The following is a 24,263-nucleotide window of genomic DNA, read 5'->3' on the forward strand; positions in this document are numbered from 1 at the left end:
TTCTGTCTTTCTAAAAAAATTTGCCAGAACTTATGCCAACCTACATAAATTCATACAAAGATTAATAAATTTGGTGGGAAGCATACTTCCCATGGTCTTAGAAAGGGCTAAAGAATAACTTTATGAATCATCTATCATTTTAATATTAAATCATTTCAAAGCATACTATTCAAGAAATTACTTATTTTTGATGGTTGAAATATAAGAAATCAAATTAAAAGAAAGAAAAATGTATTTACATATTTCAACAAATGATTATTGTTCTGTTAAGATCACTTCAAAAGAAAAAAAAAAGGGGGGGAGGGTGAGAAGTATAAAGGGAAAAAAAGAAAGAAAATAATCCCCACCCTCATTACTTTCCCTTTAATTTAACTTTTTACTGAATTACACATGCATAATATGCAGAAATATATTTGAATTAAAGTTTATACAATCTTAAAAAATGATTGAAGTGCATTAATATAATAAATCTTTAAATATAAAACTAAAAGAAGTGAGAAGACTGATTTACAAATCAAATTTAATTCCAATTTGGAATTACAAAAGAAAAAAAATAAAAGATGAATTTTAATAGAAAATGGGAAACTGGTAGAATATGCCGAATAGTTCTAAGTAATTTGCAATACATTAAAATAAAAAGATTTTCCTTCAAATTTGTAAAATAAATATTATTATAAAACAGAAACATGAATTATTTTTCTTCGTTTCTTTATTAATATATTTTTCTATCCAATGAATTATTTTTTAAGATATAAAAGTAACAGGACAGACATAAATTTAAATAATTTTTAAAAAAGAGTTTTTCAATTTTCTTTGTATAGTAACATTTTTAAATGTTTATCTGATAAGGAAATAAACAGATTACTTAAGTTTTTCTTTCACTTTAGCTAAAGAAATAATATTTTTTAAATCTACATAAATAAAAGCTTTTTAATACCAATTTTTTAAGTTTGTACCCCCTTTGTTTGTCTAAAAATTAATGTTTTTTGTAAAAATAACACTTTAATTATTTTTATTAAAATAAGTTATTATACACTTTAATAAAGAAAGAAGAATTTAAAATAAAAACATTTTTTAAGCAGTAAGATAAAAGACTTAAATATATGAAAAATATATGTATTTCTCTTTCTTCTCTGGAAATTAATTCTGTGTGCATGCAACACAGAATTAACATACAGGGTAGAAATTTTATGTGCATAAATTAAACAATTCATGAGGACAAATTATTTTTTTTATTTATACATACTTAAAGAATAATATTCTAAACAAATCATTCAAATTCAATAAGATTATATATATATAGTCTTATTATACTACTATATCTTATAATCATAATTATATATTTCTAACTATAAGTAATTATAATCCAAGAAACAAAATATATATACACAGATTTATGCACTTATACATGGAAAACAATGTCCCAACTCTTAACAAGTGTACAGATAATAAAAGTAAAAGAATGCAACTGGCTACCATAACATGGCTCGATGCCAATAGAACTGGAGAAACGTGAGCAGAACAATGATCCACTTGGAATTGTAGGTGGGATTTATAGTCACATGACCTAACATGCTTCTTGTAAACAGTAGCACATGTTAGGGCATGGAGTTAGAGTATAAACAGTTTTGACATGCATTTTAAGGGAATTATTTTTTTAGATTATATTTTAACGATATATTTAATTTAGTGAATTAATATTTTAATAATCTATAAATAATATTTTAGGGAAAATCTATACAAAATATCAATAATTTCATTAAAAAAATTATTAAAAATGTATAGATTAAAAAAAAATATTAAAAAAATAATGAAATTTCTAATTATTAACTACTTACACTTTGACTTCCTAGATGCATTGAACTAGAATTTGAAGGAGATTGACTATCACCATGACTAAGATAGGATTGTGGATTACCATTCATTTTTCCACCAATATCATTACCCGAATTTCTCAAGCTTTCGACATTAGCAGTATTCATTATTTCTTTACTTTTTCTGCCTGCTTTATAAGATTCTTCAGCTGCCTATAAGAAATTAAAATTCTTTACACTTAAAATGTTAAAAAATAATGAATATAAATTTTAGTAAGAATAATTACAATAACTGAAAAATAAATATATTATAAAACTAGGAAAGACTGACAGAATAATAATTAACACACAACCAAAACAAATATTAAATATTTGATTGATAGTTGATTTTAGATAATACATTTAAATGATAATGTACACATGCAAAAGAAAGGTGTATTATTTTATAATCTCAATAAGATTGGAGCATATTAATAACATAAAAAGTTTTAAAAACTGAAAATACACTCAACAGAAATTAATTAATATTTTCGATGTGAGAATTCTCAATAAATTAAAGTGGAAATTTATCTAATGTCAATCAGTCATCAATTAAAAAAAACTTAAATAGAAATAAGAAAGAGCAATATGTCGAGAATTTTCGACTTGGGTAATTAAAACCAAGCCATATTTGTATTGCGGAAACAATACACACTTACAAAATAATTTATCCACTCCATTTTATGAGCTTTGATAAGATAATCACTGAATAATGCGATCCAATTCCATAGAATCTCAGTGTCGAGAAACTAACACGAGACTTGCAAGTTTTATCAACAAAAGGGATATTTTATTTTTTTCTTTCTTTACTACGATCGCGGTTACTACTCTACTACCACCGCTACTACTACTACTACTACAACATCATCCATACGTGACACAGATCTCCAAAATAAGAACAACGCCTCATCAAGGGGAAAGAGAAGGTGCCGTTGTTTAGATTACTGTTTCTTAACGGGAGCGAATCAACTGCCCGGGCGCCATTGTTTGACGAGGTTGCTTTTGATGAAGATAGGTACAAGTTACAGCAAGCAATCAATAATTTCGCGTTGCTTGTTTGGGAGTGAGATTTTTCATTGCAGAAAAGTGTGGTCCACATGCGCGTTCGTTACTTCGCTCTTTCCTCGCGTGTGACTAACCTGGATGAAGCTCCAAATAAATTCGAGGGGGCGGTGTTTAATTTAGAATTGAATGGACGCGATCGCATTTTTTAAAATTTTAAAGATTGTATATAATTGTTTTATAAAATTAAAATGAGAATAAATGTTAGAAATAAATTCAAGTAAATTAGTTCAAAACAAAATATCATCATTATTTCGTAATACGTTGAAACAACTTAATGACTATTTATTTAAATTGCATATGAGAAATCAATCCATAAAGAAAAAAGTAAAAAATAAATAGAAAATAAAATTTAAAAAAAAATATTTTTGAATAAGAGTGTATTCAATAAACTTTACAAATAACAGTTCAATTTCATTGAATAAGATTTGCTTAACAATGATAATTACTTTTTAAATTGCAAGTTTATATTTTAAATAACTTCTTTAGGCTTGTGATTAATCATAAATGTTTCTAAAAACTAAAAATATCATTAAGAAATGCTCATTCTTCCTTCGCCTTTTTTACAAGGAAAAAATTCAATTATTTAATATAGATGATATAAACCAGTTTCTCCCCAGTTGGGAAGGGATGGCAGGGGAGGGGATGGACAATGATCAATGTCGATTTTTCGCAGGCTTCGTTTCGTGGTTCGGGACACTGTGGGGAAGGGATCAAAATCTCTTCCACGTACATTGCCATTGCAATGCTAAGCATTCAGCGAATTTAAGATATTGAATGGAGGGGGGGGGGCAGATGCAAAAAATATTCTATGTTTTTAGCATCGCATTTATAAATTCCACTACTGATAATGAAAGTCAAAATCTGCAATTCTTATTAGTGATTGTTTAAAAAACTGAATATTAAATCGATAATTTATTCTTGTGATTGATAAGAAAAAAAAATCGATATAAATTTTTTAAACACTTAAAATAAAACAAAAATAATTAATTTTCATATAATAATAAAAACTAATTCATTTTTAAATTTAATTCTTAATTTAACTTAGGTTTTTAGTTTAGTTATATTAACATCCCATTTGAAAACAGCACTAGGGCTATTTTGGGGCGGGCCTCGTAATTTTGAACAGCGGTCAGAAGAACGAGGACAGCACCTGAGATGACATCCCCATATCCAAACTTCCACACCACACCAGCGGGAGGACGTTTGGCCCCGTCGGATTTAGCGTGCACCAGACCCGCTTACACGACGGTTCTTTGGTGGAATCGGGTCCCGAACCTGAAGTCCTCCTGTTTCGAAGCCGAGACCTTACCATCAGGCCACCGCGGCCCTAATTTAACTTGGGATTTTCTTTAACATATTTTTAGTAAATTTTCTTCAGGGAATTTTAAATTGCAGAGAACGGCATTCCTGTAAAACTGCTCTTCCTACCTTATTCAAACTGCTGCTAAACAGCATTCTATAAAAAGCCCTCAACATACATGGTAGACTGATAGGAATAATAATCAAAACATTAATATCATAATATTGAAAATCCTAATACGAAAGAATAAAATTAATACTTCTTCAAAAATATCAGTGGAAAAAAGATATCGCTAAAAAAATAGATAAAATTATTTAACTCGAAAAAGCCAATAACTACTATGTTCTTTTATAAGATGCAACGGAAAGACGACTTTGTTTTAAGAACCAAATTTAAAGTTAATGTCATCAAAAAAAGCTTTCTAAACTTACTTGATACATTAACTTGTATATTTTTTTAAAAATAAGTTTTATTTTGAATATAATAATGTGTTTGGATCTCTATAATAATTTTAAATATATGATTTTTTTTTTTCATTAATGTAGAACTGGTTCTGGAAATAGATAACAGATATTCCTGGCACCAATTTTAACGTCATAAATGCAAAAATTGTAATACACTGCCCCCTCACCTGCCACCTTCACAAACGTAATGTTTCTACGTTAATATGACGGTGTCAGAAAAATTCAATATTTTACCCTGGATGCCTGGATATTTCTGTCTGAATACTTCGACCGAAAGTTCCAACCTAAAAAAGACATTACTTTATAAATCGACAGCCCCTTTATCGTTCTGAAGGCTAACAAAATTCCAAAAGGCATTCATTGGACAAAAGGCAGGGGGAAGGAGGCAATCGCTGAATTCTTCGGTTTGTCCTCCGTCGAGAAGTCGTTAAAATACTTCTTTCTGCTTCACCCTTCTTCCAATTCTTGCAGACCCATAAGTAGGATTTATTACACAGAATGCAATCGTAAATACGTAGTAACAGATCCAATGGGCATTCATAGCTTGAATATAATTGAAACACATATGCAATCCGCACCCTCAACTAAATTATAAACTGGTTAAAAAAATTCCCTTTACTTAAAAAAAATTCACGAACACTTTATCACCACGAGATCAATCCCCCCCCCCATTTTATTCTGGAAAATAATAAGAATTTTCCAACTTACAGACGAAAGTCTGATAAGTAATCGGTTAGATGATTACAGTCTGATAAGATCAGAATTTCAATAACTGTTTTGTAAGTTGAATGTCACACGTAAATTCATTTGACAATATACTAAACCAGCGGGAATGGTCTCCCCGAAACTTTCTCGCATTATCTCTAATAAAGATGAATTTGTGTTTTAAACGCTTTTTTTCCCCAACCGACTGAAACCAAAATTTGATAAAGAACTACAGTTGCAGTCATATATCAAATTTGATCTATTTAAGTGATCGCGCTTACATGCTTCTGAAAGGACAGATCGACAGACGTTCAACCTCGCGTTGGATTTGACTCAAAATTTGATAAGAGTCTACAATATAAAGGTTAAATCAACCGAATTTTATTTATCCAGTTCTCTTTGTTTTGTAGTTATCGCGTTAACATATTTGAACAGCAGGACAAGCTTTCTCTGAATAGATTTTGCCTCACTATTAGATAGAAATTTACAAATATGGTGTAAAGACCATATACCAATTTCATTCACCTAGCTCAAAGCACTTTTGAGTTATCTTTGTCACAAAACGGGTGGACCGACAGGCAGACATTTTCCAAATATGTGTTGTTATTTTTCAACTCAGGGAAACCTAAAACATGGACAGCGATAAAATCTCCAGTTCGAATTTTTTTTTGACAATTACAATAGTTCATATATCAGAAAGTCAAACAGCATAATTTTGATTTATTTTGCATCAGATAATATTTCGAGTTGAAAGTTCAGAAATATTACTTCGATCTATAAAAAAAAAAAAAAAAAAAAAATAAAATTAGCGCATAGGAAATCTTCAAATAATTTTTAAAAATGAATTAAATTTTAATAAATAAAATATTTTATTTAAAACATTGTTGATGCGGTAAATATTTTTAATATGCAATCAGTGATGTAAACAATATATCTACAAATATATAAATGAATTTCTATCTGTTTGAACAGCCATACAATTCCACCCCAAGAAGAAATTCAGAATAAGTTCATTTTGATCTAAAAAGAATTATAACTTTTCCTCGATGAGTGTAAAATCTTGGGGTTGCGAGTACAATCCCCAATACAATTTGGAAATCAATCAAACAACACACTTAGTGCTTGGTTATTCTTCGTCTTTATCATACTTTTACTGTCATCAAGCAAATTTTTTCCATTCGACATCTCGGGGAATTCTACTGTCCTTTAATAATTCTCTTAGTACACCTACAACATACACAGGATATAAATAAAGATCACTTTTTCGGAATAAAGATTCAAAAATTTAATTCGCTCCTTCATTTTTTTTCCTTGTACATTACATAAAAACGTGCTTTTTTTCTTTTTAATCTTAGTTACTAAACGTTGTAAATATGTAGGCGTTTTTAACTTCATAGCAGATACAATCCCAGCCGAAGTCATGAATGTAAATGCAGTACATAATACAAATATATTTCCTCCGTCAAGCTTAACTGTCCATCTGCCATTTTTTCTAGTCCAAAATTAAAATTTCGATTTTCAGAAAAATTAATGAATCTATTATTGATTCCGAATTGTATGCAGACATACAAAATTAAGTCATTTCTCTTACATCACATAATAGTTTAATTATATTAACGTCGAGTTTAAAGGACTATTAAGGGCACTAGGGCTATTTTGGGGGGGACCTCGTCATTTTGAACCAAGGTCAGATGACGAGGTCAATTCCTTAACTGTCATTTCCTCTCCAAACTTCCGCACCACACCAGCGGAGGACGAATTTTTCCCCTTTTAAAAGCAGATTGAAAAAATATTTCGTATTTGCAAATGAATTTGAGAAAAAAATAATGAAATCAAAATGTAATATGAAGATCAAATTAGCTGTTTTCAAAAAAAAAAAAAAAATCGAGATAGTTGATGATTGATTGATTTTTTTCCGCTGTTTCTTTAACCAAAATATGACATTAACTAGGTAAGCATTAAATTCAACGAAAACTCAAACGGTAATTTCAAATGCAAAGAGAAAGGAATCGACTTTTCGATACGACGCACCGTACTGTCTGTCGATCACAAGAATAGCTCCCGCCAAGAAGTCTATCTAGTGGCGGTCGCTATAGTAACAAGACTAGTTCATTTCTAATGGGGATTAAGCGTGTAGGGAATTGGCGGAATTAAAGGTTACATCACGTCATTCGTCTTCTCGGATTTAAAAGAGTTGCACGCGTTATCTTATCCTTGTGTTTATTTTGCTTTTGCTTTTAAAATTATTTGTTCCTTACTGGTTTAATTGATTTTGCTAAACTTGCAAGATGGCCTTTAAGTTAAGGAAGGGTGAAATTTTGAAATCGCAGGCACGTAAAATTGTATATAATGTTGCGGAATTTTGTTCCAATGAAGCTTCATCGAAATCTGCGTTAATTCCACTCCCACAAGCTCTGAAAAGGGCTTCTCAAGCAACTGGAATTTCTGAAGCAACAATAAAAAAAATAAGAAAGGAAGTTTCAACATCGGGCTCATCGACAGTTTTAAAATCACTCGGTAAACACCGTAAAAGACCTAGTGAGCGAAACTGTGAAATAGACGACTTTGACAAGTGTGTTATACGGCAAACAATTCAAGACTTTTACATAAAAGAAAGGAAAGTACCATCCCTCAGAAAATTACTACCCGTGTTGAAAGAAAAAATTGGATTTTCGTGGCAAAAAGACACATTGTGCAAAGTTTTACATTCAATGAATTTCCGATGGAAGAAGTGCGTTAATAATAGAAAAGTACTCATGGAAAGACCAAATATTGTTTTTTGGAGACACAGATATTTGAGAGAAATTGATACCAATGATGATTCTGATTCAGAGGAAACTGAAACTTGCGAGAGTGATTTAGAGGATTTTGAAATACTTGAATGAACATTATTTTGGAAATTTAGACGGTATTTTATTTTATTTTATTTCACTTTAAAAACTGTTTTGCCTTAGAAATTGTTTGAAAATACATGCTGAAAGTTTAATAATCAACGAAGTTCTGTCATTGTATTAATAATCTAAAGTCCTTGATAATTATTAATAGTTATGAAAATATTAAACAAATATTAAAAAGTTAAATAATTACTTTTTTATAGTAATAATTTTCATCTTTATTGAATATTCATTAATATTTCATTTTTATGTCTAAAAGTTTAAATATTATTATATAATTAATATATTAAACAGTTTTTTTTTCACTCTTTATAAATCAATTAAAAAAATCGCCAATACGTCATCAAGGCGATCAGTAAGCCAACATGGATGCCTTTCTTTTTAAATCCCCTATTGAAAATGGAGCAGGTCTTGTTTCCACGGCAACAGACTATCGTAGACATATTGGCGGGAGCTATTCTTGAGGTAGACAAACAGTACTCTCATCTCGTATAGAAAGCAGATTCTAATGTAAAATAAAAATTAATTTACGAAATAATAACTTAAGAAAAGATTCTTTTTATTTATCATTAATTTGTGTCTTACTTCCTTATTTACTTTCCAATGATAAAGTCACAACACAATGATAACGAAAATTTAGATAAAAATGGAGTCAAATCTTCGCTTTCACAAATTGAAAGGCGAGTGAAAAAGAAAGGAAGAAACTTTTAACTAGACTGCCTCGATATACAGGGTCACCAGAAATAAACGCCCCTCGAAGGAAATGTAATATCTTGAAAACCATTGTACATTAAGTTTTCAAATTTTGTGTATAAAGAATTTTAACAACAAAATTTAGAATATATAATTACAATAATACATATTTATTCATCCGTTTTTTTTTTTTTTTTTTTTTACTTTTGGGGCACTTTTTTCTGGTCACCCTTTTTTTTTTTATGTGTTAGAAAACTTCATTTTTTGAAAACCAATACAGCTTCGAAGGATGCCGATTTTTTCTAAGCATTTGAAAAATATGTTAGCACTGTCAAATTACAATAATATTCTTATCAAAGCATATAATATTATTCACATGATAAAAGTCAGTGCAGCGCGTCAATATAATACTGGAATCCAACGAGCAATCACCAGAAAATAAAAGATGCAATGACAGGAAAAAGCGGGACAACATACATCAGATGTAAAATGACATGCGCATGTGATCTCAAATGGCAATTTTGTTTTGAAATTCAAACAAATTTTTACTGTGTGTGTTGATGAGTTTACAAATATAGTTAAGCTGATTTAAATGAAAATGCCTAGCCAAGCAGATAATTTCTATATTTCAGTATGAAATGCTACATATCTAAAATGAAACGAGATATTTTTTAAATCTTCTTAATTGATTAATTAATAAATGCGTGTAAATATGCTTTATTGATGAATTTTATTAATTTTTTCCCATGATTGTTTAATTTACTATCAAGCATAAAGAAAAAGCAGAAAATTGAAAGTATTCTTCAACTGTTTACTTTCATCCAATGCCATAGAGATAATTATAATTGAAATATCAATTATTAGAATGAAGTTCAATTAAAAAAATCAATAATTAGCTTTTTTTTTTAATCTTTCTATTTTTTAGACACCGATTCACATTTTTTTTTTTTTTCCCAATATAGAGCAACTGCAAAAGCAAGCACTCTACGCTAAAATATTTTATTACAAAAATGAATATCAAACTAAGAACACATACATACTAATATTGGAAAGGTGTTTCTCACAGCCGAAAGTCTACAAGGTCGCGCGCGCTCACACACATGGAAATAAATTCGTGACACAATTTTGAGTTTATAATCGTTTAAATACTACGTCGTACTTTAAGTAATCATAAATTTCTGTTTTTAAGAAAAATATCTTGTTTATCGTTATTATTGTCATGTGATCAAAAAATAAAACTAAAATGACAACACTTAAGTTGGAGGACGGATTCGTTTCCGTAGAAATTTTAATCTTATCCTTAGTTTGAGGAAATTTCTGATAAAATCTATAGTAACCAAACATGGGATCAGAAAGACAGAAAAGAGATGCTTAATCTTGGATGGCTTTAATGGCCTTTTATCTGCGATTTAAATTAAAGAAAAGGATACAATGTACAACAGATGCTTAATGGAATACAAATCCACAATGCCCTAATAGCAGATGGATGAGTAGCATGGCAGACACGTTAGTAAGTAGGATGCAGTGTCAACTAAAAACCTTCGGAGTATCCAGAGCAAGAATTCAAAGAATTTGCGATTCATGCAAATAAACTGCTGTGATATTGTAAATTTCCATCCATTAGGCCTAGTCTAGATATTCGATTTGTGTCAACAAGTCATTAGCATCCAGATACCAAAGAAGTTATAAGTGGTTTAAGGTACTAGATAGTAGTACATTGATAGTCCGACTCTTCCGCAGAGCAGGACATCAGTGACTCTTTTGCCGGACATTTCCTACTCTGGGCTACTACTTTGCTGGGTACTTCAGAAGAAGATCTAGAACTGCAATCGACAACTCTTACATTAATTTTCCGTCTGCATAAAGACTGAGAATTTATTAACTCTGTTATGAATCTGGCGGATTAAAATCTCTCAAAATTATTCCTGTTTCGGCCTTAGATAGCTAGGATGCGTGAAATTTCTGGATTTTTTCGAAAATAACTAATCAAAATAGTTAAATCAGTTCCCATAGTAAAAGGCACATGCAACGTAATTCCATTAAAGTTCCCTTTCCCCCATAAATAATATTATATTAATAATAATGTCATAAAATATTAATCTAACAATTCTACCAAATTTCATGACGTTAGAGCTTTATGTGCTCGCCCAAACTAGTTTCAATTAATTTTAATCTTTTCTAAATTTACAAATTATAATAACTATACCAAATTATGATGTGGATGTGCTCGTGACCACTTCGTCACATCGCGGAACTCCGAAACATCAGGACGTTGCCGTTGCCTGTGGCCATTTTTTAGAGATTGAAAAAAAAAAGTAGAACAGAACTAGAGATTTAAGTTTACTACCACAATTGCTAGAAATATACTTAAAACCGTTCATCTTTCTCAGCATTTAGTGTTGTCAATTAATTGTCTGGGGGCTTAAATCTGTAGGGTAAATTTTATTTGGTGTATCCTTTATTTTTGCTTAATGTATTGACAAAAAACCATCTGTAGCAGCATCCCTTTGCGATTCCGAACCCATGATCTATTGCCAAAATGACTTGCGCTCATATGCCTGCTGGTTTATCATTAAAAATTGTAAAATGAATTTTTGGAACATCCTGCATATAGTCGTAGGACTTTAGATTACGTATTATAACAGGTGTAATTGGAAGAATCTAACAAATAGATCAAATACAAAATATATATCAAGCGCAACCGTACTGACTTTCGAAATGTCACTCTTTCGGTTGGAACTTACGGCTTCTTAACTCTTTCAAGCGTGAATTCCTAAACCATTTACATCAAAATATATAATGCACGATTCAGTTTTTAAATCTTTAATGAAAGTTGTTTGGAATTTAAAAATATTAATAGTTTTAATATATTTCCTTCATTAAATAGTTTAGTTAAATTAATTAAATAGTTTAAACACCGGCATTTTTATAAAAGTACGAAATACTTAAAAGAGTTTAATGAATCAAAACCATTCGAAATTTAAACAAGCCTTTAGGTAGAATTGTTAGATATTCTTTAAACGACAGTTCAACTCAAAATTGAATTTTCCTATAAAAGTAAATATTATTACCTAAAAGCAGAATTAATGTTAGAACCTCTAATATCAATGATTATTTTTAACAAGCTCTTCAGAAAAAAAAACCCAACAGTATTCTTTCTCAAATTTCTCATATATTTACATTTAAGAATATCATTTACAGCGTGTGGCCAAAAATAAGTTTGTCCATGCATTATGTACCAAAACATTTTTATATGGTGTTAATAAAAATGCTAAAATTAACAACCAAATGTTTTCATTTTAAAAATGTTTGTCTGAGAATTTTGAAAATTCTTTAGCTGCAAAATTATATGTTCCATTTTGTTCATTCGATTGCAGAATTCTTTCTTGCCTTCACAGTTATTAAAAAAAATACTATATCATTTGCAATAAGCACCTCTTCCCATTGAAGCCTTTCAGGTTAAATGCGACGCTTTACAATTTGAGACGACTACATGTCAAATTTCGTTTATTTAAATCATTTACGCCAAAGTTTACAATACTTTTTGCTATACATCACATATGAAATAGTAAACATATAAACAGTACACTCCCGAGTATTCAGCCTAATGTGACGGAAGGTTAAGCAGGATAGGTCAGAATTCTATGAACACATTTCTTTGCCTGCCAATACCAGAAGACAAATTTTTATACCAAACATATTACGTATTTTCTCACTTCTTATTAAGTACTCAAGCCACGTAGAATGTGAACGTGGCCGCGTCTTTTGAATTACGTAAGCAGTTGCCGGTAACGTATGGAATTAAAATAGAAGATTCTGTGCTGGTAGTTTATATACTGCACAACAAATTTCAATAATTTATTACAAAAAAAACTAAGTTAAAAAATATAAACTTGTTTACATTTTAACTAAATTCTGTAATGCCTAGCAGGAAACATAAAACATTAAGGAAAATTGTAGGTCTAATTCTTAAGAAAATTACTCAAATTGATTTCATTTTTCATTGATAAATGATTGCACAGGTATGAAAAGGTAAGAGTCAAAACTTTCAGTTTTTAGTCAATGCAACGCCTTGTCTTCCTCATTTAATTACAATAAAAGGAAACTAGGCCGAATAGTACAGAAGCACCGGATATTCGGGAGTGTATTGTAATTTTATTTAGTGCAGGAATATGCAGTCATAGAAAAGTCTGTTCTGTCAGAAGAGTTTTATGTCAAGCAAAACTACAAAAATAACTACATTACATAAAATTAGTGTTAAGTTTGCAAAGCTCAATACATTTGAAAGGTGTCCACGAAAGCGTTCCGCTGGCCAAGAGATAGAGATTTTCCAAAAGTTGATTTCCTCCATTTTCAATTTCAATCTCCCCCCTAAAAGCAACCCCTTCCAACCTCTTGAGTGGCAACCTTTCCCTCATCCGCTGCATCCCCCTGGAGTTCGAAAACCCGACAAGTTCAAGGACAAGGGGTTATCCTCGAAGGAAACGAACCGTCATTCCACATTTAGGCAAAGGTTTGTAATTAGAGTGAAGTCCCTGCCCCCCTGCAACGAGGGAAGTGGGGGGAGGTGAGAGGGGAGCAGAAGCCGCTCAGAAACGGAGATGTACGAAGCAGCAGAAAACTGAATTTTCAGGGAAAGCGAAAGAAAAGTAGAAACGGGAGCTGCATTCCTAATATATTTGCTTTCAGTACTTTCGTTCCATCTCTCTCTTCTGAGCAGAAAACGACCCAAAAATCGATCGGCTCCTAAAAATGCTGAAACGGCGAAGAAATTTTATTGGCGCAGGCGTTCCGGACGTTGACCTTATTTTTATGCTTCTATTTGCCCCCCTTTTTTTTCATATATATGCGAGCATTATTTATTTATTTTTTATACTAGATGCAGCTAAAGAAAAAGAAAAAAATCCGTAAGGGAAAATAATAAATCATGGCAAATCCAATCTCGGTTGCTGTCACTTTTCGTCGTGTTTTCAAAGGAAAAACGCATTTAAATATATACTCTTCCCATTTCAAATGGCGCATTTTCGCTATATCGAATTTGCGAGCTGTATGATGTGTATGTGTGTAGTGGAATCGAACGACTTACTTTTAATGCGTCCTAAAATCGTGGATGTATTAAGGCCTTTGCTTTATTCAAAGAACATTTTCCGATTCACTGGAACAGTTATCTGTCCCAGCCAGCTTTTCAATCTTTAGGACTTCTTATCATGTAATTCATATGAAGAAAAAATACTGAACGCCAAAAACTGATATCAATCATTTAAAGCCCGATAGCAGCAGATTCCGTTTTTACAGAATTAGAAATTAAAATTTAGACTCGAAAAAAAATAATCAGATGATAAATTTTAACATTCTGTTTATCTCCAGGTCAAAGTATTTAAAACCAAACATCCAACAGCAAACATCCAGTGGAGTGTAGGCAGCACTTTTCTTTTCAACTACAGCTAGAAGAAGCCAATCAGAAATGGAGATGTAAGGTACATAAAAATAATTATTTCTTTACACGATTTATTTCTAATGATTTGCTTATATTTATATGTCAATCTTAGGCTTTATACAAAAACCGACATTTTGAAAAACCGATTTTCGAATTCAATATTTCCAAAAAAAAAAAAAAAAAAAAAAAAAAACGGTTTTAGCTGATTTTCGATTTTTTGTCAAAAAAAGTAGAATAAGGAAAAATATTTTATTTAATTTATACCAAATAACAAAAAACGAAATCAGTATCAAAGTCAAAATAAGAAATTAGAATTATATATATATATATATATTACTTACATAAAATAATGAAAACTCAAACAAAAATTTCAAATAATATTTATATTAACTAATTTTAATTTCTACTACGTTGATTTAGTTAGCAAGATGTTAAACAGCCTCAGAGACCTCGGTTATAATAGGAACATAAAGGTTCATTATTTGCACAGTCATATGGGCTATTTCCCTGAATACTTTACTAATCTAATCTTATCTATCTGATGCGATAAGTACAAAGTGAACAATTTCATCCAGACAAAGACAATGGAGGACAGATGGGATATTTCTATAAAGACCGGTTACTGTTGAAATTTGTAAAGAAATTGTACAAAGTTTACTAAAAAAAATTCAAACAAAAAAAGTTTTCGGGAGTGAAACATTTTTATTTTTACATAATTATTCACGAATTTACTTTTTAATTAAGCTGTTATATATTTACAGAAATATTACGGTATTTCATTCTTCAATTAATTAAATATTTTATAGAATTTACTAAAGAAAAGATTTTTGTTTTAACGTCTGAACCTACGTTAATGTGTTAAAGCAAATAACGTTACGCCATAACTTGCAAATAAAAGGTGATGGCCAAAATGAATGTTATATTTATTTTCAGAGCATGAAAAAAAAATTAACTAAAAAATCATCGGCACCAAAATGTCGTTCCCAATAAGTTTTGACTTATAATTAAATCATAGATAATTAACTGATTTTATATTTTCATGTTCGGAATAACTTACAAAAACAAGTTATTTTATTAATTATAAATGGCAAAAAATATTAATTATTTGTTAAAGTTAAATGTATAAATGATTTAACAAAATAAAATTGTCGGTTTAAAAAAAGCATTTTCGTAGCAGACATGAGCTATTTTGCATAGCTAATACTTATAAATAAGAAAGCAAAGTTCAGATGATTTCAAGAAAGAAAATTTATATTTAAAAAGTTTGGATGGGGTGGCAAATTTTTAATTGATAAAAAATGATGCACAAATCTTTTCTCTCTTAATTTGAAATTAGACTTTCTTTTATTGTGAAGAGAATATTAGTTAACAGGATTACTAAAAATATAAAGATATTTACCGGTGAAGCGCACGATGATATGAAAGAATAAAATAAGATTTTCATTCTTGCATTGAAAAGTTGGAGTTTAGTAAAAAAATATTCAGCCTTAAAAATATTTAACTCTCTCTCCTTACTAAACCAATACAGCATTGCCGTTCTAGTTTTATACTGGCGGAACAATCTTGGTCTGTAGAGCAAACGAGAAGTGTAGGAAGAATTACTAAGGATGTTCCCGGGGAAATATGCGAGTCTTGGAGACTTGGAGTGATGAGTTTGAGGAGTCCAGAAGACGAACGCGACCACCTCAACACTCGTACGTAAAAAGAAAGATCCGTATGCAATTGTACTCATTCATTACTGCATTCTGGAAACAAGGAGTTAAGTATAAAAGGAATGGAAGTTCCAATTTTATTTGAAGACAGGTTTATCATAAAGAGGGGCCAAATTTCCCGAATGTTGGCTCCAGAAAAGTAACCACTGACCTAGAATGCGGTTATGAGAGTCGTTAATGGGGAAACGCTGTGGAGGAGATCTGCGGCACTATATGGAGCAACATTAAAAAAGTTAATAAGCATAAATTTCGCTTACCTTCTCTTTTTTGGTCTTAAGAGATTCACATTTCCTCATTTTACAGATCTGATGACTCCTGACACTTCGGCAAGGTCCACATCTTCCACAGTTCTGCTTTTGTAGACATCCAGGGCATTCACCGCATCTCTTTCGTTTCTTCCTCGGAACCTTCTCTGAATCTGTTTCTTCTTGCTGCTGATAATATTTCGAATCGTCCCACGACTCGGATATGGGAGAAGGTGGGATGGGTGGGAAGATCTTCGGTGGAGTCGTGGAAGAAATAGAAGGAACTTGGAAGACATTTTCGGAAGTATTACTTTTCTCAGAGAAATCGAGATCAGTAAGCTTGTCAATATCACTTACTGCACCGCGACTCACGCCTTGGTAACCATAATGCATTGGGTCACTCATATGATGAGGGTTCATACCCATATTTGGATTGTGCTGTAGATTGTTATTGTGCATTCTTCGCTCTCCCTCCGGATACATACCATACATGTTATCAGCATGCTGGTACGAAGGATTGTGAATCCTCATCTCATATGGTGGGCGATGCATAGAGCTTTCCTTTTTGGCATGATTATTGCTATTTGAAATGGAAGAAAAAGTTTGGCTGCTTCGCTCTGGGCTGGCATCATTGCTAACTTTACACTTTTTTGAGAGAGGTTCATTTTCTGAGCGCGAGTTTGAATCACTGATAGATTTAATGGAACTTTCACTTTTTTCTGTAAAAAAGTTTTCTTGTTTATCACAACTTGTTGGAGATCGGGTATCTTCAGCACATGACTCGGTGGAAGTGTTGTTCATCTCGGAATCACTCTTACTATCTGATGGAGAAGACATATCATCTCTACCATTTTTCTCAAGGATTTGGGCATTATTCTTCTCCTTGGGTACAGCTGCCTGACCTGGACTTTTACTTTGAGGAAACATGTCCAATGAGTTCTTGGGTGATTCTTTGGGAACTTCATTATAAACATGTTGAGAATTGTAATGCCTCACAATGGGATATGCAGTGGGATTTGGAGGGCGCCCTGGACCTTCATGAATCTTTCCAAAGGGAAAGCTTTGGCACTGTGCATCGTAGGAGGAGTAGCGCTGGACATACCCTGCTGGATGCATTGGAGGATATTCGGGGGCTCGGATCGGAGTGTTGCTTTTATAGTTCGATGGGTAACCCTGATGAGGCATATGATAAGGGGCAGGATGGACAGAATTTGGCATCCACGGTTGCTGTCCCACACATTGCCCTGGCCCCGGTCCAACAGGGGGAACAGGTGGGCCAAAATTAGCTGGTAAGGGTTGTGGAACAGACACATGCCTGCTTTTGTCATTCATACTCATAAGCTAAATTTCTGAAAAAATTAAAGGAAATAATAAATACAGTAATTAGTCAGAACAAAGTGTTTCAATAAATAATTCTCATGGAAAAAATATTAAAGAAATTGAAAAATTAATAATAAAAATTTAAAATTATTGAATTTAAGCTGAAATAATTATATTGTTAATATTAAAAAAGAATAATGAATACTTAACAGTATAAGTAAAACAAGGCTTTAGCAAGAAATGTGTAGTGTAGCATACCCAGTACAATGATAAACTCTGCATATGTTTATTTACAATAATATAAATAAATATTTATTTATACTCTATATGCAGTCATATCAATTACATATTCCATATTCCATATATACGAGTTCATCCTGTAATAATTAAGGACTAGGCATAAAGGCCGAGAGATCATTGGAACACAGACTTATCAGAGATCTTCCAAAAATCAATTTGAGAAATTAACGTCTAATCACACATATGATTCAGAAATAAAAGTCTGAATCAACCTCAGAAATCTTTAGTCCACTTTATTTTTTCACAAGCCGCCTCTGGCGACCAGCCGGTTCGCCAGTATTACCGCTCGCTACAATTTTCAATTAAATATTTTAAGTAACTGGTTAAATAGATACTCAAACAAAACATTTTTAATCTTCAAATTTTGATAGTCATACCAAACTTATACTGTTGTTTAGATCGTTTCGTTCAATTTACTATATATATTTTGCTAATTTGTTGTCATTTCCGGTAAAACTTCAACTTTAATTTAAAGTGGAAATGATGAAATTTCAATTAATATTAAGATATTTTTTAATAAAACCAAGCATCTTATTTTATTTATCATCTTTATTGTTATTTATTTATTATTATTATTATTGAATATGAGTATTGCAAACAGAATAGCTTGGTATATAAGTCTTATGTGAACTACACAATATTTTTCATAATTTATGTAATATCTCAAAGAATAATTCAACAAAAATTTCTCAGATTCAGCATAAAATTCAGTTTTTAGTTTTGCTTTCAAAAGGATTGAAATGAAATCAATAATAATATTTTGTTCCGGCCTATAAATATATTTCAAAAATTATGAAGTCTAAATTTAATGCAGTAAGGTATCATATTCTGAGAAATATTCTGGACACACCAAATTTTCAATAAATGAATGAATGTTTCTATTTTCCACGATCAACTAAGACTTATTTATGAAGTTTTGAATGTTAAAAATTTAGAAAAACTCAACATTTTCATAATCTTAGGCCAATTAATCTTGAGAAACCTGTGCGCTGATTGGCGTATTTTCTTTGAAACGATCGATGGAAAATCTAAAATTATCCTTTTTTTTATTGAATAGTGATATTCAAATTTTCATAAATCAGTCAGTTTAAGTGATTGATTTAGTTGATTGGAAATTGACTTTTTTTATTTAAAATATTAGTGTTTCAAGAACATTTTGTTAATCGTGATTTCCACAGCAGAAGCTTTATGTAAAATCAAAAATTCGTTATTTATTAGAGCATTTATTGAATCAAGTTACATAAAATATAATCATTTTCGATTTAGACCATTTTAGCAGATTGTCTGTGTCTAACTAAAGGTTTACAAATTAGCTGTGTAGCCCTGATTTGAATGGATATCCTGTTCATATTAAACAAAACTTGCCTTAAAATAAAACTGATTTATTGGATTAATAATATAGAGAATGTAAAAGATCATTTAATAACTTTTCTTGAATTTATTTTTTAGAAAAAATAATATTTCATATTTGTTTCATTTCCTACAGACACGTGCCTAAAATTATATTTTTGCAGATTTCATTTCCAAAAAGATTTAATTTATTTTCAATTGGAGCTTTAATCAATGTGATGGCAACACTTTGAAAAAAGCTAATTTTTTCCCATGAATGCGAAGCGTGCTCGTGCAACTTAAATTTTATTTTTATTTTGTACGAAAAAAATTGTTGAAAAATATAGTTAAAATATTTATTTAAAAATTCATTAAAAATAGAAATTTAATTTTAAGATTCAAACATTGGTATCATTTAAAAGATAAATTTTTGATCTTTAACTTCATGTAAAAATCTTTTTTGTGCGGTAATATTTTCGGAAGTTATAGCAGAAACACGCCAAAATTTCGCTTAATTTTTAAATAAATAAAATTCTAATTAAAAATTCGAAAAAATAACCCACAGGTGCACATTCCCGGCCTCCAAGGTATACACGTGCCAAATTTGATAGCTGTAGGTTGAATGGTCTGGCCTGTAGAGCGCCAACACACACACACACACACACACACACACACACACACACACACACACACACACATTGAGCTTTATTATAAGTATAGATATAGATATAGATTAACCACACCCGATCATTTAATAACCAATATTTGCTTTCAGGGGTAAACATCCAAGAAACAACAGCATGCTTTTACTACTTGCAGAGTCCACTGAATGAACACATTGCATATGTTTGAAAGCAAAATAGCAATTCAATATCAGAGATAAGTAAGCACACTATTCTTTCTTTGTGCTCAATAATTTCAAAATGATATAAGTATATTTGTCTGCTCCATGGCACCAATGCAGCTATTTAGATATCATTTCCCCTACCTCCCACCCACCCAATTGGTTCAACTACTGTACAATCAAGAAAAGATCCCCCACCCAGAATTGTTAAAAGTATAGGTAAAAGTAATGAACAGCAAATCCCTCTTAAATAATATATTTTTTTTTAATTCAAGACAATATTTATATATCTCAAAGCAAAAAACCCTGAAAATAAATTATATTATTTTAAGTCAGGATCTGATGACAAACTCACATAGAACAATGCAGAAATTCTTAAATTTTTACAATATTTAATGAAGTTAGTTTTTTTTATTAAATTTATAATATTTTAAAAATTAAAAATATAATTTTTCAACAACAAAAAAAGCAACTAAATATCACATAAAGGATTTCTTGAATAGAATCATAGAACTATATTTGACAATTAAGTGTTATACAAATAAAAAGCAAAATTTAAATCATGTTAAATTAATGAAAATGTTTGTCAGATTTTATATACATATGATGCACAATTCAAATAAAATTATACAATTAAATCATATGATACAAGAAATTATTTCCTCTCTAATAAATACTTTATCTTAATTAAGCATTTTTTTTTTCTTTTTCTTTTTGCAGATGGGTTAAGAATGGAAGAAATAAAAAAAAAAACACCTATATTTAATGCAGATAAAGAAATTAACATATCTAAGTTTTAAATTCTCCACACTGAACTCATGTTGGGTATTAAATACAGAAAAATTTCAGTTTTTTTTCATATTTCTTAATGAAGATTTAAAAATTATGTGATGAAATATTTCAGCGCATGCTTGACAAATGCAAAGAAAATCAGTTAGTCTGTAAATCCCTATTTTAAAAGGCAAATTTCTTTCATCACATTAACCACCAAAATGGTTATTTCAAATTTATTCACATACAAAATTTCCAAATGAAAGATTAGCTCACACAGATTAAATTAATTACATGTAAAAAATATGAGCAATCCAATTTGACCATTCATCACATCAAAACCATTAGCAAATCCATATTTTACCAACTAATAAAAAACATTAAAAAAGTTGTTGAAAAAATTTGTAATTATTTAGAATATTTCTTCTATAGTTGCATCAGAATAAATATGAAAGTGAAATTAAGAGTTTTACAGTAATTTCATCAATGCTAACAGATAAATTATCTCTAGAAAAATTTTCATCTCATCACACTCCACATTCAACTTTAAATTACTGAAATGAAATTATACACATTAAAACTAAAAATTTTTAAATGGAGAGAAATTATGATATGTTCAAAATCGGTTCTCTATAAAATATGATATCACTTTCATGAGAAATAAGAATTTGCAGAAGAAACAAAGTTGGGAAGGCTTACTCCCTGAAAAAAATTAGCTCATCTTTTAAATACATCCTCATTATGTGAATTCTGTGTAATCAACAAACTTCGAAAATAAATGAAAATAGTAGAGCACAAAGTATTAAAATACAATTATTCTAGAATTCATTTTTAAAAGTTTAGTAAATACTATTTTCTTATCTGCTAATCAAGAATTATAATAATCATTACAATTCATTATTCATATATATTATAATTATAATTCATTCTAATTAATCATTAGAAAATTTTATGAAGCTTTACAATCTTAATATGTAAAAAAAATATTTTAACAGCATTAAATTCCCTTTTAAAAGAGAATTTTTGATAAAAATCAAACAGAAAAAATGTTAAATAATGAAAAATGTTAATAATGAAAGGGAAAGCAAAATATTTTATTAGCACCTCAAAATTAAGCAAGATATTTCTTGGATTTGCAATAATTAACTTTTCTGCACATTAAACAATTCAGAAGAATTAGTGACATCACTTTAATACTTTCTGTTAAAAAGTATTTAAACTGTATATCTTGAGCAGACACAAAATATTATTTACTTATATTATCAATTTATTTTTGCCTCAGTCTATTTTGACTCATACACAGCTGTTAAATTTATTGTAGACTCCAAGAAATATGGGAGCTATTTCACTCCTTAATTTATTAGATCATTATAATTTCTTAATAATAATTTGTCAATTTTTTCTTACAGTTGCTGAAAAATCATTTTAACACTCTACATTCAATTACAATATACTACAGTGAATTTTTTTTTTTTTTTCATTCCTAACCACCCCTTCCTTTCTTTTAGACAAAAATTTAGAGAAATAATATGCAAATATAAATACTTTGGAGGAAAAGAATTTAATTTTTAAAAATTTCATTTTATTTCTTTGCTTGTAAAATTATGCCATCCCATATTCCAAATTTGTACTGGATGTAGCACTAAAAGATTATTTTGTATATCAACAGTAAAATTATTTTAAGAAATTTTACTGAAGCAAGTATCTTCTTTCCATTTTAGGAAACTATTTCTTTTCAGTTGCACCGTTTTAGATATTTATTAACACAAAATTTCAGTTAAAAATTCTTAATTAGATTTTTAAATTTTCCAAAAATTTATTTTTGTTGAAAAATATTTGTGGTGCTTGACTCTCAGTTTTGAGGAAGCTTGAGAATTAAATAATTTAAAAGTTAGAAACATTTTGAATAAAGTATTCAGTATTTTTATATAATATTGAAATACTTTTTGTTTTATTTACACTGCCTAAATTCTCATGATTATCCTATGCAGAAATGGAGAAGCAGATTTTTAAACTTGTAATTAATTCAAAAAGTTTATTCATACAAAAAAGATTCTTTCCATTATAAGGTCTTGGAAATTTTATAAAGTCATTTTACTATCTTCAAATAATAAATTTCTACATGGAATATTTTAATTTTTATAATTCTCACAATAATAAAAATTTGATAGGGCATAATAACCCAGGAACTACAGAGAGTATTGAACTATCTCACACTTGTAATTTTATGAGCTCCTAAGATAAATTTATAACTCTTTTATCAATTACTTGTCCTAGATCTTAAGTCAAGCCAATCTTTTAGCATATTTTCACATCTCCAGCTACAAAAACTGCTTAATTGCTGGTTATGCAGCAAATTAGGCATATTCTGATTTAGCCAGTGGATAAACAACAATAAGGAAAAGACTTTACATGACTAATACAAAATGTATTAAAAAGGATATTAATACTTTTGTTATTCTAATAGATCAATGGAATTCACAGGGTGAAATCCATTGATCTATTAGAAAATCCATCTAGACTCAATCTGTAACCTAAGTAATACTTCACATTTCATTTAAACCAACATAAAAAAAGAATTTTACATACGAAATCTTTATATAATCGATTTTCATTCATTTTTATAGATTTAACATTGTATTCTGAATTTTAAAAAAATGAATACTAAGCTTCTTCTCTTTTCAGATGCAAAATCTTGCTATTAAAAAAAGTATTGATTCTCACATATAAACAAAATGCAAAATTATTACAAATTCTATAATGAAATTGACTTTCTTAATATCAGCATAATTTATTAAAAATATTGATTGCCATCATAATTTTAACAATATAAAATGTATTCTTAAACAAAGTAATTTGATTGTTACAATCACAGAAAAAAAGGTTTATAGATAAATTCTATAACAAAACTCATACAGTATTAAAAAATCAATCTTTAAAAAATCAATAAAGGAACAATTAACTATATTTAGTCTCATCATGAGTTACTAAGCTAATATTATACTCCCAAATTCTTAATAAAAGCTACTAATTAATCAGTTGGCATGATTTAAATCACAAATATGATTTTCGCTGGTACACAAATTTACATTTCACTTAATACTTTAATAGCAAAGAAAAATTTTAAAATTGTAAGTTTCAGGAATAAAAATAACTAGAATGTAATTTTGTGTAAATACTAAAGGTAAAAATGTTGATAATATTTTCTAATTACATACAAGTAAATTTTAAATATAAAACTTTATCTACATAATTTCTCCTTCATACTTTTGTTAGTTGATTAATTATTTATCAGTTTATTTATTATTTAGTAATTTAAATAAAGGATATT

General features: G+C 29.6%; 1 protein-coding gene across 8 annotated transcripts in view; it reads right to left on the reverse strand.

Moving 5' to 3' along the window:
• The window catches only part of LOC129976488 (methylcytosine dioxygenase tet3-B-like), a 92,962-nt gene that overhangs the window by 25,972 nt on the left and 42,727 nt on the right, over positions 1 to 24,263 (reverse strand). For 7 of the 8 annotated variants that reach the window (XM_056090296.1, XM_056090212.1, XM_056090515.1 and 4 more), the window contains 2 exons: positions 16,381 to 17,717; positions 1,839 to 2,027 (listed from right to left, as the gene is read on the reverse strand). In XM_056090296.1, coding sequence (XP_055946271.1) covers positions 1,839 to 2,027; positions 16,381 to 17,706 — 1,515 coding nt within the window. In that variant the 5' untranslated portion in view covers positions 17,707 to 17,717. Of the gene's footprint in view, positions 1 to 1,838; positions 2,028 to 2,512; positions 2,967 to 16,380; positions 17,718 to 24,263 lie in introns of those variants that run through there. The other variant, XM_056090526.1, reaches the window with a different exon arrangement.

The sequence above is a fragment of the Argiope bruennichi genome, chromosome 1 (genome assembly GCF_947563725.1).
Source record: "Argiope bruennichi chromosome 1, qqArgBrue1.1, whole genome shotgun sequence".
NCBI classification, from domain to species: domain Eukaryota; kingdom Metazoa; phylum Arthropoda; class Arachnida; order Araneae; family Araneidae; genus Argiope; species Argiope bruennichi.